This window comes from Ursus arctos, unplaced genomic scaffold (assembly GCF_023065955.2).
Source record: "Ursus arctos isolate Adak ecotype North America unplaced genomic scaffold, UrsArc2.0 scaffold_8, whole genome shotgun sequence".
Taxonomy (NCBI): Eukaryota; Metazoa; Chordata; class Mammalia; order Carnivora; family Ursidae; genus Ursus; species Ursus arctos.
The window spans coordinates 60,141,727-60,160,612 of NW_026623100.1; the positions used below are offsets into that span (position 1 = coordinate 60,141,727).

Sequence of the window (18,886 nt, forward strand, 5' to 3'; positions counted from 1 at the left end):
ACAGAGTAAGTCAGTGATAGAGGAGAGACCTGACCCCATCAATGGGATTGTAGAGCCCATGTCTTCTCCACATGGCCACAATGCCTCCCACTGTACCATTCTGCCCACATAAAGCCAAGATCTATGGCAATACCATCCTTGTCACCAATACAGCAGAGAGGAATAAAAGAACACAGTCAACATGGGCTGGGAAAACCCAGGAGATCAATTTTTTAAGAACTGGAGTCTATCTACCCCCGCAAAGCTCTCCCAGTTAGGCAAGTGGACAGAGATGAAGCACAAGAATGGATGACCATGTTTAGTTGGAGCGAACAGCTGAAAGGCAAACCTCTTATCAAAGGGACTGGGCAAGAATGGAGAAAGATTATCCTCTGACAGAGAGGCTCTGGTTGAGATATCTGTAGGGCTCATTCCAGTGCCAACTGTGAAGACAGGCTAAGTATAGGCAGAGCAATGATCTTTAGAAGCTGACAGTCTAGCTTTTTTCTCTGAGGGAGCCAATACCGAAACACAAAAGCAGGCCAACTACTCATTTTGAATGTGATGACATATGCACTTTAAGAATGGTTTTAAATTATTTTTAAAATAATTAACAAAGAACAAGAATGGTTGAGAATGAGGTTTCTCTCTGATTCCCCTCACAAAGCCCCCTAGAGAAACAGTGGAATAGAGGGGAAGACGGGTGAGTGGGATTCAAGAGGCTCTGAGTAACTTAACCTCTGAGTCTCAGTCACTCAATTGTCAAATGGGGATTTGATTAAGCAAAAATTCCAAGGCTTCTTCACACCCAAGATTCTGAAAACCCAGAGGTGACTGGGTTCAAAGGTACATTAGTGCCATCTAGTGGCAAAGTAAGTACCCTGATGATACAAACAGGAGAAGCAGCAGGTTTGAGGAGCTAGGATGGGGAATCAATTCAATTAGAAGCCTTAGAAATCAATTCCGAAAGAGGCGGAGAGGAAAAGCAAGGCATAGAAAGGAAGTAATTTGCCTAAAGCCACACAACAGTTACCGGTTCCTGGTTCCTGTTGTGCATAAGGTGTGATGAAGATAGAAAGCACAACATGTATTAACCTCAATAATTAAAAGAGAAATTAAACCATTAAAAAAATTTAAACAGCTTGCTAAAGGCTAACATAGACTATGCACAACTAGGCAATGGGCATGGATTATTTTTACAATTAAAAAGTTAATTTTTACAAGAGTCTTAAAGCACATCTGCAATAGGTATCATTTGCTTATATATTACAATTTTCTTTCTTAAATGATTTCTACTACTACTCAAATTTCCTTCCTCCTCGAAGTTTCTGCAGAAGGAATGACAGGCAGCTTCACACTTTTGCTAATTTTCCTCTGAAATGTGATCTCTGTTTGAACTGTTCTGATATCACATATAATGTTCAACACATTAGAATGAATCCTAAAGGCCGTGTTGCACTCTCCATCCCCTCTTCTCACATCCCTGACTCATTCCCATGACCCCAAATGCAGATAAGTTGTTGAATGTGGTTTCCTTAAACAGGAAATGACCCAAGACAAATCCAAGAGCGATACCAATGTTCTTTGGTAACAGCTTTTCCTGAACTGATGCTTGGGGGCTCATATTCTTTTAAAATTCTTTCATGACCAAATTTCTCATTTACCAAATATGCAGTTCTCCTTCCTAAGGAAACACAAGTCCTCAGCTGCCAGTCTCTCTTTCTCTCTAAAGGAAGTTTCCTCTATTTCAGTGTCTTGTTTAAACTACAGGATCAACTAAACTTTACACAGACTTTTTCTCTTTTACTAGACAGGTTATTAATTGTTTAATGCCCTCTTATTCCTTTCCTTGACTCGGTTACCACTGGTTCTTACATTTGCCCACTCTTTCCAGAGAATACAAAACATGAGGAAGTACAGGCGTTCACATGTCTTATGCATGTGAGACTCTCCTGCTGGACGTATCGCCCTATTTCTAGGCTACAGATAACGGGGCAATGACAATTTCCTTCCATTATTACAACATGGCAATAGGGAGGAGAGATAAAGCCCACAATGTACCATCTGTGACTGAGAACTTACTGTGGGCCTGGAAACATCTAGACACTGTGCATACATTGGCTCTAATGTCCCCAGCAGCACGCTGAGACAGGTATTATAACCTCCACTTTGCAAGTAAAGAAATTGAAGCTCAGAAAGATGAGGTGAGGGGCGCCTGGGTGGCTCATTCGTTAAGCGTCTGCCTTCGGCTCAGGGCGTGATCCCGGAGTCCTGGGATCTAGCCCCACATCAGGCTCCTCCACTGGGAGCCTGCTTCTTCCTCTCGCACTCCCCCTGTTTGTGTTCCCTCTCTTGCTGATTGTCTCTCTGTCAAATAAATAAAATCTTTAAAGAAAGAAAGAAAGAAAGAAAGAAAGAAAGAAAGAGAGAGAGAGAGAGAGAGAGAAAGAAAGAAGAAAGAAAGAAAGAAAGAAAGAAAGAAAGAAAGAAAGAAAGAAAGAAAGAAAGAAAGAAAGAAATTCGAGGTGACTGACCTACATTATGTTCCTTGCAGCTGCTAGGATTTGGAATCAGGTTAGGGGCGGCAAGGCTTCTGTCCCCCCACCACCACCCTAGAGTCCCAGCTACAGCCCAGATGTCAACGGCAGTGCTCGTGTTTCCTGGCAGTCATGCAAGTGAGACTTTAAGAGTTTCATTTTTTATTGCTTACCAGTATGAGAAAGGAAGAACAAAAAGGAAAGAATCTCTTTTTTCTCTACATATTATTCACATATGTTCATTCTGTCTTCTCCATCGGAATGTAAGCTCCAACTCCTCAAGTCTTTCCACCACGGCTAATACCAGTTCACAACAGAAACTCTTTAACTCCCTTTCCAATAAAAACCACTTTCTTCTTTCAAAAACTACGATGATGTTGAAAATTAACTACTACAGATCAAGGATGAGCACAAGTTCCCAAGATAATTAACAATTCTGAGTACTGTGTCACAGAAGTGTGGTCTTCTGTATAGAATGGGCTGGGAAAGGCTGCCTCAGATCCTCTAAAATTCCCCGGTCCTGCAGAGACACTCGCTGTTATGTGCTTGATTATTCCAAAACACCGAAGTTGTAACTTCTCTTTGCTCTGATGAAAACCCCAGTGGTTCTTCATTAAAGGAAGAAAAAAATTCAAATGTGACATTTTTGTGTTCAAAGCTTTCCATAACTTTTTTTAAAAAAGATCTTATTTATTTAATTTGAGAGAGAGAGAGAAAGAGAAAAAGAGAAAGAGACAGAACGTGAATAGAGGGAGGGGCAGAGGGAGAATCTCAAGCAGATTCTGTGCTGAGCATGGGGCCCAATGAGGGGCTCCATCTCACAACCCTGAGACCATGCCCTGAGCCAAAACCAAGAGTTAGAAGCTAAACTTACTGAGACACCCACACGCCCCATATAACTTCTAACTAGACCTCAACCAAATTCACCACTACCGCCTAACATAAGACAATGTCCTCCAGAGGCAAAAAGGAAGAGGTTAAGAGTAAGCACTCTGGAACCAGAAAGTCCAGGTTCAAATCCCAGCTCCACCCACCATAAACTGTGGGAACTGGTGCAAATTACTTAACCTTCTGTTTCCTTATCTGTAAAATGAGGGTAAAAACAGTAAGTACCTCAAGGATTGTGCTGAGGTTTAAAAATATATGCAAAATGCTTAGGCTAGTACCTGGTACCTAGTAAATACTCGATGTTAACTGCTATTATTATTATTATTATTATTATTATTATTATTATTATTATAACTGAATAAAAAATAAACAGTGAAAAACAACAGTTATCAAGAAATCTTTGTTGGCTACCTGGTTGGTTTTTCATCTGCTAGTTTCCTCTCCTGAAACATGTTTTCCCAACTTATGTTTCCCATCCAAATCCCAACCATTCTTCCTAGTTCAGAACATCAGCATCAGGCCTGTACTGACCGTTCACATCCTCATTCACACTGCCATCACTAGGCATCCAAAGCATGCTGTCTATTTACGTTACTCCCTGACCACATACAAAGTTATTTCTGCCTCCTCTCCTCATTTAGCCCATAGAAACCACAGGAGGTCAAAAGGCCATGTCTTAACACAATTCTTCCGTATCCCCCTCAATACCTCAAAATGGTTTACGCTTACATTCTAGCTTAGACCATAGAAGATGCTTAATAAATAGAAACTGCCATTATAATAGTAATGCTCTCATCTTCTTTCCAGTCTCATTAGAAATATTATTCCTTTCCCAAAGCTAACACCTTCATCTCTTCTCCTCATTTCACTCTTCCCTCAAATGATCTTTCCTAGTTATACAACATTCAATCTCTCCGCCATCCACTGGATTCACTTTCTCCTTTATCCACTGCCCTCAACTGCATAAAGGTCTCTGGTTATCTTGCCAGATTTACCTGCCCCTCCTGCCCCTTGTACATGACATTTGACTCTCACCTCTTTGACATGCGCCCAATATGAACAGTCTATACATGTTTTATCCTTTTCCTCACGTGCCACCCACTCTAAACCCCCTGAAGCTGGTTCTGAAGGTCATTAGTGAGCTCCAAATCCAGTGACCTCTTCTTGGCCCTCTCTGGACATCATCACTACCTGTGACATTACTCACTAACACCTGTTGTTCCTTTAGTTTCCATGAATCCCTACCCCTCTCACCAAGACTCTGGTGTATTTTGTTTGAAGCTTTTTTCACCAGTGCTATTTCTTCTGCCTTCCTCCAACTGCTGCTCAAAGGTCAGGATTTTGCTCAGTGTTGTCTTCCAAGATTTTCTGTAAAGAATTCACTCACTTGCATGGCTTCATCTTTCTTCCACAAAAAAGCCCCAAATCTGCAAGCTTAATTCTGGCCTTCCTACTGGGCTTGGGCTCTTATGTCCAATGGACGATCAGCCGTCTCTGCCTAGATACAGCGACATGCCTTCGTACCCAATATCCAAAATCACATCACCTCTTCCTGTAAAAGATATTTTCCCTTCTTTTGAATTCTCTATATTTTATCAACAGAGACATCTTCCTTTTTCATCAGACAATTGAGAAAACTGGCATCCTCTCAGATTCCAAGCTCTCCCTCTATCCTGCCCATCCAAATGAGTAAGTCCCAGAAGATTTTCCTTTGTAATGAGGCTTCAACCTGTTCTATCCTTCCACCCTCGCTACTAAAGCCACGGCCCGCTCATCGATAACATTCATTCCTTATTTAAACTTCCTATAATACCACTGTTGTCGTATCCCTCTTTTATTCAAAACCACAACAGACTTCCATATCTACAGGGTTGGACAATCCTGAAGAAGGGTTTGTATATAGGTCCCTTCCCGGAGTAGTTCTACCCATATCACTCCCTGGTGGAAACTCTCCACTCTCCACAGATAGGATGACACAGCCGAATTCATTCCCACATCCGTGTCTGTACATGGTAGGTTCTCGATAATGCTAAGTTAGGCAGCCACGCAACATTTTTGAAAGTGAAACAGAGCATCAAAAAAATAATTAAAGTTACATATCTAAAAAAATTCCTTATTTATTGACCAACAAATTGTTGAGCAACAAATTGGTTTTACTATATCAGGGGACCAATGAAACTGTTCTATTCAAAATTGAGAAATAAAAACATATTAAAGTAAAAATATTTAAACACTGATTATCTGAACATTTAAATATAACAAAAGGAACATTAATCAAGCTATACATTTACAGCATTTGTACATTTCTTGTAATATATTACAGAATTAAAATTACTTAAATTTTATCAGTGGATATTTATAAACTTTAATCATTTCCTTAATCATACCTAATCTAATACCATGTCATTGCTGTTTTTCTGATTAATTCCTTTTCTGGATATGATCTTAGTACTTACAATTTTCTCATAAAATTACCTGTCTACTCCAATGTTGTTCTTTATTGTTAATTATCATATTTATTATTAATACAATTAAAATTGCCAAAACTTTGACTCACTCTTATCTGTAGGTCATAATGATTTTAGTTGAGAAAATATTCTTTATAAATACAGCGAGGAAAAATTAAAAATAGAACTATTATATGACCCAGCAAATTCGACTCTGGGGTATCTATCTGAGGGATTAAAGAGGTATCTGCACCCTTGTGTTCACTGCAGCATTATTCACAATAGCCAAGGTACATAAACAATCTCATTGCTTGTGAATAGACTAATGGATAAAGAAAATGTGGACAAACACACATGCATGCATACACACACACAAATGTCATCCAGCCATAAAAGAGAAGGAAATCCTGCCTTTTGTGACAACATGGATGCACTCTGAGTGCTACATGAAGTCAGTCAGACAGAGAAAGACAAATACTATATGTTCTCACTTGTATGTGGAATCTAAAAAAGCTGAACTCTAGAAACAGAATGGTGGTTGCCAGGGGCTAGGAGGGTAGGGGAAATGGGGAGACACTGGTCCAAGGGGACAAGCTTTCAGTTATTATAAGATGAATAAGTTCTGGGTTCCTAGCATTCTAGTATGGTGATTATAGTTAACAAGACTGTATCATATACTTGAAAGTTGCCAAGAGAGTAGGTTTTAAATATTATCAACACACACACACACACACGTAATTATGTAGGGTGACAGAGTATTTAACTAATGCTACAGTGATGAGCATTTTGCAATATATACAAGTATCAATCATGTTGTATACCTTCAATTTACATCATGTAATATGTCAATTATGTTTCAATAAAGCTGGAAAAAAATTTCAATGCACTGAGATAACTGGTAAACTCAGAGCAACTACTGCTAAACAGAGGATATTCTTAATACTAATCTTGTTAATACTGAAACTTTTAAGTATTTCTCTTAGGAACTGTCTTTTGGCCTCCATTTAGAGTGCCTTTCTTCAATTTTTTTTTTTAAGTAGGACCCTGAGATCAAGACCTGAGCTGAGATCAAGAGTCAGACGCTTAACCAACTGAGCCACCCAGGTGCTCTGAACAAATATTTTTAATAAGACACAAATAAGTTGTCTCTATTTATGATTCTAAGTTTCACCAAATCTAGAGACTGCTAAACTATAGGCCTAATTCCAGTACAGAATATAAATTTATTCAATTAAAATCAGAAGCTCAATAAAAATTTCCTGCAGGGGCACCTGGGTGGCTCAGTTGGTTGTGTCCAACTCTTTTGATTTCGGCTCAGGTCATGATCTCAGGATTGTGGGATCAAGTCTGGCATCAGGCTCCATGCTGGGCGTGGAGTCTGCTTGGTATTCTCTCTCTCTCTCCCCCTCTACCCCTCCCTGCTCCCTCTCTTAAAAAAAAAAAAGTTTCCTACAAATTATTATTGATGGTTTAAGTACAATAGTATTATGGTTACTTTTTTAAAAAAAAGATTATTTATTTATTTACTTACTTATTTGAGAGAGAGAGAGGGGGGAGGGAGAGCACGAGAAGAGGGGAGCGGCAGAGTGAGAGGGAGAAGCAGGCTCCCCACTGAGCAGGGAGCCCAATGTGGGTCTTGATCAGGACCCTGAAATCATGACCTCAGCTGAAGGCAGGGACTTAACTGACTGAGCCACCCAGGTGCCCCATTATGGGCATTTTTCAAAGTCATTTCTTCAGAGTTATATATGCAAACATTTAAAAATTAAATGATTTGATACACTGGATTTGTTTCAGAATAATATGGGGCAGAGTTAGGGAAATATTGATGAAATAAGATCAGCCATAAGTTAGTAATTACTGAAGCTGGTTGATGCATGTGGGAAGGGGCTCATTATAGTAAGTCTCTCTGCTATTGCGCATATTTTATATAATTGAAATTTGTTTAATAAAAGGTTACAAAGAAAAGACTCCTCCCAAGTGGATTGGATGATACTGAATTAGACCCCCAAAATTCAAATGTTTAAACTCACCCCCCCCTTGTGACTATACTTGGAGATAGGACCTTTAAGGAAATAAGATTAAATGAGGTCATAGGGGTGGGGCCCTAATCTGATAGGACTGGTGTCCTTCTACAGGCACACAGAGGAAAAGTCCTGCCACCCAAAAGCCAGGAAAAGAGACCTCACCAGAAACCAACCCTGAAGGTACCCTGATCTTGTACTGTCACCTTCTGGAATTGTGAGAAAATAAATCTGTCATTTAAACCACCCAGCCTGTAGTAATTTGTTATGGCAGCCCTAGCAGACTAATACTGAAAGATATTCAAAAGTATAATTTTATATTGCAAAATTAAATCCTGTCTATCATTTGAGCTCTCAATATTCCTTCTTATGGAAAATTTCAATGTCTCCCTATTTGAAAGTGCTGCCTTCAATAATTACAATCTGCTAAAAACTTTTTTAAAAAGCTGAAGTTTTTTGGAACTCCGTTAATTGAATACATAAAAGATTTCCAATTGGTTTTGAACACAATGCAGCCAAAATGCAAAAGACTTTTTCTTAAAAAGTTCATATCCTGTAGGACACTTAAATTGATTTATAAAATAATTCTTCAAAACTCCTTTTTACAGGAGTTAAAAAAACATTTTTAAAGTCCACCTGATGATGGGCAGAAACAGAAAAGTATACACTGCCACACGATACAATTTTTAATTCAACATCAGACGTGTCACAAGAATCTTATAATTCAATTACCCTAACAGTGTGTATGAAAATATTTGTAAATGAAAACAGCCAGCTTTTATATCCATTAGAAGCCTGTTTGGTCCACATTATGTCCACCACCACAGCCAAATTCAAGTACATTCACACTCCACAGGTTTTCTTAATCCAGAAAGAGCATTCTCTTTACCATGTTGCCATGTTTCACCAAAATTTATAACCTTACTATCACCACTAAAAGAAATACTTTTATCTGCTATGTTAAACTTGTTAATTAAATTTACAACAGCATTCAGAATGTCAGATGTTTTACCTTTCAGAAAATGAATTTCCAAAAATGTTATTTTGAATCCACAACTGGGTGAAAGAAATTAAACCATTATGAGAACAGAATTAACGACTTTTCTATTTGAAGCATCTGATGTCACTGATACTAAACTGGTAAATTCAACTGGTACTGAACTAGTTCTGCTAAACGAGCTAGCACATTAACACCTATGATCTCAACTTTTCAAACACGTACAAGAAAATATGGTATGGACCAATCTGGTAAACCATTTGTGCTCATTTTCATTTGCTCTAGATAAAGTCAAGTCTCACAGAATGACATGAAAATGCATCTCCTATGGCCATATATTAAATCGTCATCTTTGGACATGACTTCTTTAAAAAAAAAACAAAACTACTAACTTTTGACATAAATGCTAATGTTTCTTCAACAGACTTAGGTCTTCTGGTTTTCACGTAGTCAGTGATACTGCCATGGTCCCTGAGGTGGAGGGTAAATGTCAATTACATTTTGTGCAAGTTCATTAGCTGTCTTGACAAATGAGAACTGAGTTCCTTACTGTCCTCTAAAAACACACTTTTTTGGTTTGTTTGCTTTTTGAAAATGAACGCTGCCAAAGGGTTTATTATAAACTATAAAAAGTTACCAAGCAACATAATACAAAAATAGTGGTATATTTAGGCCATACAATAAGTGAGCAAACCGCTGTAGCAAGAGAATTCAGACTGTTCCCCATGTGCTTTATTTATGGTAGGCTTGCTCTGCTCTGCTCCCCATACAGCTAGTCTACGATTCCCCACACTTCTCACTAATCCTGCCAACTGGTAGTCAGGCAATGCCATGCCTTGTGCGGGCTGCGGCTTGGCACAAATGTCTGATATAGACCAGGGGGCTTATAAAGACATTGGCCCCAGGATTTCTCCTACCGCTACCCAGGACCTGAAGCAGAGCAGGCTGTAACAGCAAGCATCCTGTATGCTGTCCTTGAAAGTGTAATGTTAGCAAGCTGTGTCAGGAAACGGTTGGAAAAAAAGAGACAGGCTGTTCCTGGTCATTGTTCAGATTTTAGCACTGTATGCGGGAGCTCTGTCCACTGCACAGGCACTAAATATAATACTAGATGAGACTATGGCAGAAGATGGAAGCACAAAGTGGACGCCTGTGAAAACGCACTGCAACTGCTTTTTATGCAACAATTAATAATACTTCATTTAGAAATGAAAAATCTTGAGACAAACACTAAACGGGATGGGTTACCAGGATAACAAGCATAAACCATTTATGCTTAATGAACAAACATAAGCCATTTATGTTTAATGAACACTCAAATCCATGGCTTTCTTCATGCTCTTCTCCCTGGGAAGTCAGTTCCCCCTCTGAACGTCTACTCACCTTCCACCGTGTGGGGCACATCTGCACTAACACTCCTGCCCCATCTCCAGCATGGCCTTCCCTGACCCTGTCAGTCCGTGGCGACCGCCCACCTCCTCTCAACGATAGCCCTTCCGCCCATTACACTGCAGTAATATCATATAACCTTACAAAGGTGGGTGACCGGTTCAATGAGGAGGAGAGAGTTCAGGAAAATAAAAGGGGGGTAGGGACAAAAGAAAAGAAATATAGTGTGTGTGCTGAGAGAAGGCAGAAAAAATAATAGGAAGTGATACTTTCCTTTTTCAGAGCTACACATGCTGGTTTGATATCTGAGCAATTTCCTTGTTTTTACTTTTTACATAAGGTTAGGGGACAATGGGAATAATAAGTAGACATAAGGATTTCTGTTTTACTTCTGGTCCTGAGACTGTGAGATCCTGCTTGGGAGGTTTGGCTAACACTTCCTCCCACTTTCTTCAGCTTCCAACAGCCCACAAACTCAAGTCTAAGGACGAATTTTCATCATTTCAGAAGTTGCCTGGAGAATGAGACAGGCAGGTATGAGTGGATAACAGCCGGCAATCTCTAAAGCACACATGGAAATGGTACACGCATCTTCTGGTTCTCTAACAAATGCACCGCAGACAGCCCATTTGCTTTGCAGACCCTCCCTGATATAAAACCAAACACTCCTATTTTTATACCAATGTGGTTTCAGAAAATCATTGCAATGCACAAAAGCCATTCAAGTATCACTGTCATTTTGCCTAAATTTTGTTATTAAACCTAACTGTTTGGAAATGTCTGAAAGAAGAGAATACGTTTCTTCAAATTCCTTTTTCTATTACATTCCATTCTTCTACTTTCCTTCTATTCCGGGACTTAAAGGAGACGACAGCATGTAGGAGCTCCTTCTTCAAAGACAGTTCAAACTTGGATCCCAGGTTCTAAGGTCTGTGCGTCCAAGTTTGCATCTTGTAGTAGTTCCGTACAAGTGTAGCATCAAATGCCTGCATATTTGGGCATGGCTCGCAGCCTGACTCAATTGGATCCATATGACAAGCTACAAAATATCCCCACATAACATCTGTTTGTATTGTGATGCTGCTTTGAGCAACTGTCATTTCTTTGTCTTGCTAAGTAATTAATTCCAAATTATACAAGAGGCCATCAAGCCCTGTCAAGTCCTCCCTTGCAGATTCCCTCATATCCATCCCGTTTTCCTCTTGCCCCTGCCACACTGATAATCGTCACGCTAGACTAGTGCTGGCCCCCCAAACCTGTCTGCATCTAGTATCTCACACGGCCACAGTGCGGCCAGGACACCAAGCCTAAATTACCTCCATGCAGACCACATTCCTTGATTCAAAACAAAGCCAAACACAAATCAGCCCTTCAGTGGCTCCCTATCTGCCAAATAAAAAGCCAAAGAGCTTAGCCTCACATTTAAGACCCTTTATAATCTGGCTCCAGTCCAGATTTCCCAATGGAACTGCCCTATTTCTTTTTACTCTCCAAAACCAGCCTTTTCACTACTCCTCTGTTTCCCCAGCACGTATGCGCGCACGCATGCGCGCGCCCACACACACACACACACACCCCTTCTCCTTCTGTTTCCAGGGCTTTGCTCATACCGTCCACCTGCATGGATGTCCTCACCACTGCCCTCCCCTTGGCCTATTCATGTACTATCCTTCGAAGCCAAATGCAACATTCTATTTTCACTATCTATCATCCTATCTCTACTATCTCTTTGACCTCTACATAACTACTGCTTTACAAATAACTCACTTGGTGTTTCTTTGATGCCTCGTACTCTTGGCTAGTTTGCTTATGGTCACTTCACTAGATTGTACCAGAGGGTATAAACCAGCCTCTCTGGTGATCTGCTGCTACTGTTTCGTCCTCTGACTTGATGCTATGTGCACGCAAACAATTAGTATATATATATGATTGACTAACTGGTTAAAGATATTATGTATTTGCTCACTCAACAAATATTTATTGAATCCCAATATGTGCTAGGCACTATTACAGGCACTGGGAAAGTATAAACGAACCACACAGATTAAAAACTCTTGCCTTCATAGGACTTACATTCTAGAGAAGGAGAAATAGAATTCTTTTTTTCAAAGTAAGCTGTAAAAATATTAGAAGGTGCTAAGTGCTCTGGAGAAAAAGCAGGGAAAGAAAGTAAGCAGTATAAGGTAGAGGTGGAAAGTGGGCTATGATTTTACATAGAATGATCGTGGAAGGCCTCTCTGAACAAGTGACTTTTGAGCAATGACTTAAATGAGACAATGGAGTGAGGTATGCAGATATCTGGAAGAACATTCTGGGCAGAGGGAAAGCAAGTACTAAAACCCTGAGGCAGGAATGTGCCTAGAATATTCAGGGAAGAACAAAGAGGCTAATGTGGGGTGAGTGGGGTGGGGGGAATGGGAAGAGCTAGGCTGAGAGAAGCCCTGTCGGTCTTTTAGGGATCTGGGCTGTGATCACTAGGGAACACAGAAGAGGAATGACACATGTGACCCATATCTGAAAGGATCCACTTGGATGGTCATTGAGAATAGGCAGATGGGAATACAGACAGAGGCAGGAAGACCAGTCAGAGTAATTTGGGATGGGGATGACCCCGGGGACAAAAGTCTTTAGGATGGGGAGAACAGTATCTTAGACACTGGAGATATTAAATTGGAGTAACGCATGGGGAGACTGAGGGAGTAGTCAGACACAGGGGTCTAGAGTTCAGGGGAGAAAATGAGGCTGAAACCATCGATGGGGAGTTGTCGGTATATAGACGGTATCAAACCTATGGGAGCAGATGAAATCCAGGGAGCCAGTGTAGACAGAGATAAGATCCAAGGACTAAGCCTAGGAACCCGCTAAGACTGAGAAGGAGGAGCCGGTGAGGCAGGAGGAAAACAAGGAAAATGTGAATGCCAGTCCGTTGGGAAGAGACCTTGTGCTTGAGAGAGTAATCCATGTTCATGAGAAACATGGCACTGATTTAACTTAGACTACAGAGGCTAAGGGAGGGAGTTTATTTTCTCACTCCTTAGGGCAGCTGTGGTTAGGCAAATTTTAGGCAGGGGTACTAAGATAAACAAGGATAGGATACAATTTTCCTAAAAGTAAAAGTAAAATTATGACAACACAATATTGAGTTCTATTTTCTACTGGGACCAAAAAAAAAAAAAAAAAAAGCCAAGTGATAAAATAGTGCAGGGTTTGTCAATCTTGGCACTGCTGACATTTTAAGCCAGGCAATTCTTTATCGTGGGGGGCTATCCTGTGCATTATGGGATGTGTAGCAGCAGCCCACTAGATGGCAGTAGGAGACCCCTTCACACCAACCCCCCCACCCCCACCCCAGTGCCAAAAGCCCCTGCAGGGCAAAATCCGCCCCACCTGACAGCCACTGAGTTAGAGCAAACTGTCAATAAAAACCAACTCTAAGCATACTTTAAACATCCTTGCTGCTGAATGCACCTGTTCATTTCCACTGACAATCTAATTTCTGCTAACAATCTCTTCCCCAGATTTCTCACCAGCCAGCTGATTTGGAAGGTTCTCACTGTATTCATTACTCAGAGTGAAGAAAGCAAGCAATAGGCTCAACAATGTACTGGTAATTTTCCTCAGTATAACAGATATGCCCCAAGTCTACCCAGTTCAAACATGACCATCTCTGCCCACACTTGTTCACAGCAGCACTATTCTTGATAGCCGCGAGGCAGAAGCGACCCGGTGTTCAACCACGGACAGAGAAACAAACAGCGGTATACCCGTAACAATGGACTATTACTCAGCCATAAAAAGAAAGGAAATTCTGACACACGCTACAACATCGACATTATGCGACATTAAGTTGGCAGAATATGCTAGTCACAGAGACAAATACTGTTACGACTCTACTCATCTGAGGTACTTATAGTAGTCAAATTCATAGAGAGAGAAAGTAGGATAGTTGCCAGGGACTAACGAAAGGGGAGAAGAGGGAGCTGCCATTCAATGCGTACAGTTTTACTTTTGCAGGATAAAAAAAGGTGTTAGAGATGGCGGGTAGTGATAGCTGCACGACAGTGAGAATGCACTTAACGCTACGGAACGGTATACTTACAAATGGTGAAGATGGGCAATTTTATGTTATGTGCTTTTTACCACTTTTTTTTTTTTTTTTTAAAAGCATACAGGCTCTGGGGTCAGACTGTCTTGAGTTCAAAATCTGGCAAAATGCCTAGCAAGCTATCTGGCTCATAGTAAGTGCTCAGTAAACATTAAGAGTTAATTACAAATTAGTACATTAACCAGAATTCTACCAAGTTGGTGTGCATGTCTGTCAGGACCCATGGTTGACAGTAACGTGTGCATTTAGTGAAACAGGAAAGCAGTCATAAAGAAGTATGGTTTAAAAAAATAAGGACTGTTTCTGAGAATAAAATCATTTTACCAAATGAGTATCATTAAGCACAAAGTAAGGTCAATTTCTTTCCCCTCAAAATTAGGTCCTCTCCTGTGGATTTGTCTTGCCATTTAAAGATCCAGACTCTTTCTGTATTATTTTTTCAAACCTTAAAATTTTTTTTAAACATTTGAAAGTATTTGTGCATATATATATATGTATATGACTTTTTCTTAAATGATCAATCATCCATTCTAGATGTTACCCTGTTTATATGAGCTTTGCTTCCATTATTGATTTCCACAGTCTCCCCTGCCCAGTCCTACAGGGGCTGTAATTCGGACTCCCGTTCATTTCCTCCTAACATATCTGCTGAAAATGCAAGCTAATTTGCATAGCTGCATGTGTATTAAGGACAGTTAAAGGAAAGAAATAACAAAATAAAACAGAGAAGTTAATAACAGAAACACAACAGAAAGTGCTTAACGTTTTTGGTGACGAGCAAGAAGCAGTGGCCAACAGAGGCTCCCTTCTCAGCTTGCGAAGACAAGCTCACCAGGCAGGTACTCATTCGGAAAGAAACCAACGCAAAGAAAAACGTAGTGCCCAGGGTGGATGGGGCTTTCTCCATTGTCTCACCTGCATGGGATTGATTTTCACCGAGCGCTCAAAGCACTCCACGCATTCTCTGAACTCCTTGTTCCGCAGATGAAGGAGGCCTTTGGAGCGCTGGGCCCGAGCACTGCGGTGGCAGGAGAGCTCCCAGGCCCGGTCATAGCAAGAGTGGTCTCGAAGGACGTCTCCAAGCAAGCAGTATAAACTTGGCGTTTCTTTTTTCTCCAGCTCTTGCCTAAGGATTTCTTCTGCCTAGAAATAACAACAGAAATAACTGAATTGCTTATAGTGACAAATGGCTATTTTTTTGTTTTTTAGCACATAGACATCTTTATCCCACAGGATCCAAATGTTTATTTTCAAAGTCTGAGATGACCCGCTTATTTCATGCATCTGAGACGCAGGCTGAATAAGAGAAAACCAACAGAAAACAAATCCAGTACAGGGGAAAGAGAGGAACAAGAAGAAAGAGGCGAATGCTACTTTATTGGGGTCTGGAATCCTACAGGAAAGAAAGGTACCAAGGAGAAGCTTACTCCACAATGTTGGGAGGACTCACTGAGCTCCCCATTTGCTGCCACTCCAGTTGTCACCACTGGGACTGTGAGAGAGGCATCTTTAGTTCGCCTCTACGCAACAGCAATGAAAAGTAGGTTTTCCCGTTTTTATTTTATTTTATTTATTTATTTATTGTCTGTCTGTTTTGTTTTTCCTTTTTTAAAATGGCATGCTCAGGGAGCCTGGGATTGCTGAAACATTTATAAAAGAAGGAGGGAGGTACAACTTCATAGTCATTGTTTTTTCTCATAGATAAAACTTGCCAACATGAGGCCTCTCTGCTTCCGAACGGTCCATTCACTCTAGAAATTAAAGACCATCCTCCGTGCACTGCACAAGCTTGGGTACGATTCGCAAAGGTCCACAATTCAGATTCACCTCATCAGCTAGGCTAATTCTGGACTTGTTACCCCTCCCCTGACACACACCCCTTCCCCCTTGTTTCTGATCGGTTTCAACAGCATGTTAGCAGCTCTACTTTCCCTCCTCACACACAAACACCTTCCTAACAACAGCAGTGGAGTCACCAAAGATGCCAACACAGCCACGGCCACAATGGATGTAGACAGCCAGGAAGCCATCCTATCGTAGCTAACGTGATATTTCAGACTCCTTAATTTACATAGCTGGCAATCGTAAACTCTATAGAGTTGATTTGCTGTAGGTTACACAAAGCTAGAATTCTTAAGCAGTCCAATGTTTACAAAATCTTTTTAAAAGACAGTTGTATATTGTACTGTATGTTAACTAAAATTTAAAAAAAAAGACGGCTGTGTTCTAAAAGTGTCTTTGGATGTTGGCTCCTCTGCATTTCTGCAGTTTATGTAGGATTTTTAGGCTTAGTCTGAAAATGGAACCAGAATTTATAAAATAGTTTCTAAGGAAAATGAGTTTTTAAATCCCAAATAGCCAAAATACACATGAAATTTTCAAATAAAATCCATGTAATTCCTCTGTAATAGACGATACAATAGTTACTACTGTATCTAACTCTATGTAAGGTCATCTATATAATTACCCAACACATGTATACTTACATATATGCCCATAGTATCCAACCAAATTATGGGTAGAAGCCTGGAGCCACAGCAGGATTTTTGCTGAAATGATCTTACAGTGTAACTGAGGGCATTTCTCTGGGCGATACGGCATTGAAACTTGATACCCACACCCTCCCAGAAATTCTGAAGCTACCCCTGCAGAAAATGAAAATTTGTGACTAGTTAATGTGATCTAGTTGGATCTGAAGACATGAGGAGCCAGCGATCACGAAAGGGTTTAACACTGGTAGTCCGTGATATCCAGTGAGGAAAGCATTTCTTAAATTATCACCTGTGGGAACTTACAAGAAAGCACCTACCTAATGTAAGCCTTCTGTGAATTAAGTTATAGGACACTGAGGATATCAGACTGTGAGGTGGGTTGGCTGCTTGTAAGTTCACCGAACAGCTCAAAGAAAGAAAATGACATCCAGTATTTTAATCCTCAAGGTCAGAGAACCAAGGAATGTCTATGATTGCCTAAAGGAATTTCTTTTGCCCTGAACCTGCCAACCTAGTACAGCCAAAACGCAGATGCAGACATTGCTCCTGCATGATTGCTCAATGACAATATAGGACCAAGTCAGCTTCACGAGGTCTGTGTGCAAGTTAAGGCACGTGACTGGGTTAATCAAATGTTTTAGTCATTCATTTTTCTTCCTCTATTGCCTTTTAGCTACACGTCATTTGATTATTTTTGAGTGACCGCTCTGGCGCTAATCATGCACGTCTTCACTCTGTCAAAGTTCATTCAGAGCTAATACTGTTTCACCTCACGTTTCTCACGTCACAAGTGGCTCAGTCAAGCCCTTCCTAAATTTCTGTTCCATAGAAACAATGAAAGAGAAGTAAGGGATTGCTGCTGTTTTCAGTCACTTAGTTTTGATGTGGTTTGGTTCACAGCCACAGTAACTGCAATGGCTGTTTGAAACACGAGGGCTACTCTGGTACCACTGACTTCACCTGGGTCAGGAGAAGGGGGCATTGATCATGAAAGAGAAAGACCCAAGAATTTAACGAAGGACATTTGCAATGAGTCAGATAACAGAAATCTCCAAACCCTACTGAGTTTCCTATGCCAGAGACGCGATCCTCCCCTATCTGCTAAGACTCGTGCTACTTTGCTTAAAGACAACAGAAGGAATGACTACACCTTAGGGAGATACCCAGCGAGAGAATGCCAATTCTCCTCATACCTGGCCCCTTCCATCCCTCATTGCCTCCATACACATAAGACTTATACACAAAGAGAACCACAAGAGTTCATTACTTTCCAGAGGGAAAAATCTTGGACCATGTGGAAAAAGAGATTCCAAGGGTAACAGACCATAGACAAACTGTGGATCACGATTTTAATCAATTTAGGTACTCATCAGAAATTTCTGGTTCACAGGGCTAACTCAAGCAGCTGAGGATGGTCCTAAATTATTTGCTCAATTGCCTGACTTAAAACCTGGACTCAAATGTGGCCAAAACTAAGTTGAGATGCCAGAAATTCCTTGGTGTGATGTGAAGGAAAGAATCCAACAACTTAGGAAGAAAAGGCTTTTGTTAATTTATTATTTACAACCTGTTCACCCATCCCAATGACCTCCAAGAGGGCCCAGGGGATACTCCTTTCATCTTGGCTTTGAGAAATACATTGTATATGGGAATATTAGCATTCCTGAAAAGTGCTATATAGTAGATGTTCCGTGTAAGCTGATGGAAAAACTTGGAGGTCCTTCAGTTGAAATGAGCTTCCCAATTTTAGTGGGAATTACTAGAACTCAAGGTAATAGAGACTAGCTGACAGCACTTAATCCCTGGAAGCAAGATGAGCATAGTTACTTGCAACAGTCATAGCCAGAGTAGTCTAATAGTGCAATAAGAATGGATCTTAGGTTGTGGCTGACTGACAAGAAGCCTTAGGACCAAATTATATGTATAGCCAACTACGTCCAAACTTGATCTATAGAACATTAAAAAAAAAAAAAAATCTATGTTTGGAGACCAGATGTCTGACCCGAGTCACCATTCTAAAACACTGTT

General features: G+C 40.5%; 1 protein-coding gene across 1 annotated transcript in view; it reads right to left on the bottom strand.

The window, feature by feature from the left end:
* Positions 1-18,886, bottom strand: part of TTC27 (tetratricopeptide repeat domain 27) — a 169,225-nt gene that overhangs the window by 40,187 nt on the left and 110,152 nt on the right. The window contains exon 13 of the mRNA XM_026478659.4: positions 15,282-15,509. Coding sequence (XP_026334444.3) covers positions 15,282-15,509 — 228 coding nt within the window. The remainder of the gene's footprint in view (positions 1-15,281; positions 15,510-18,886) is intronic.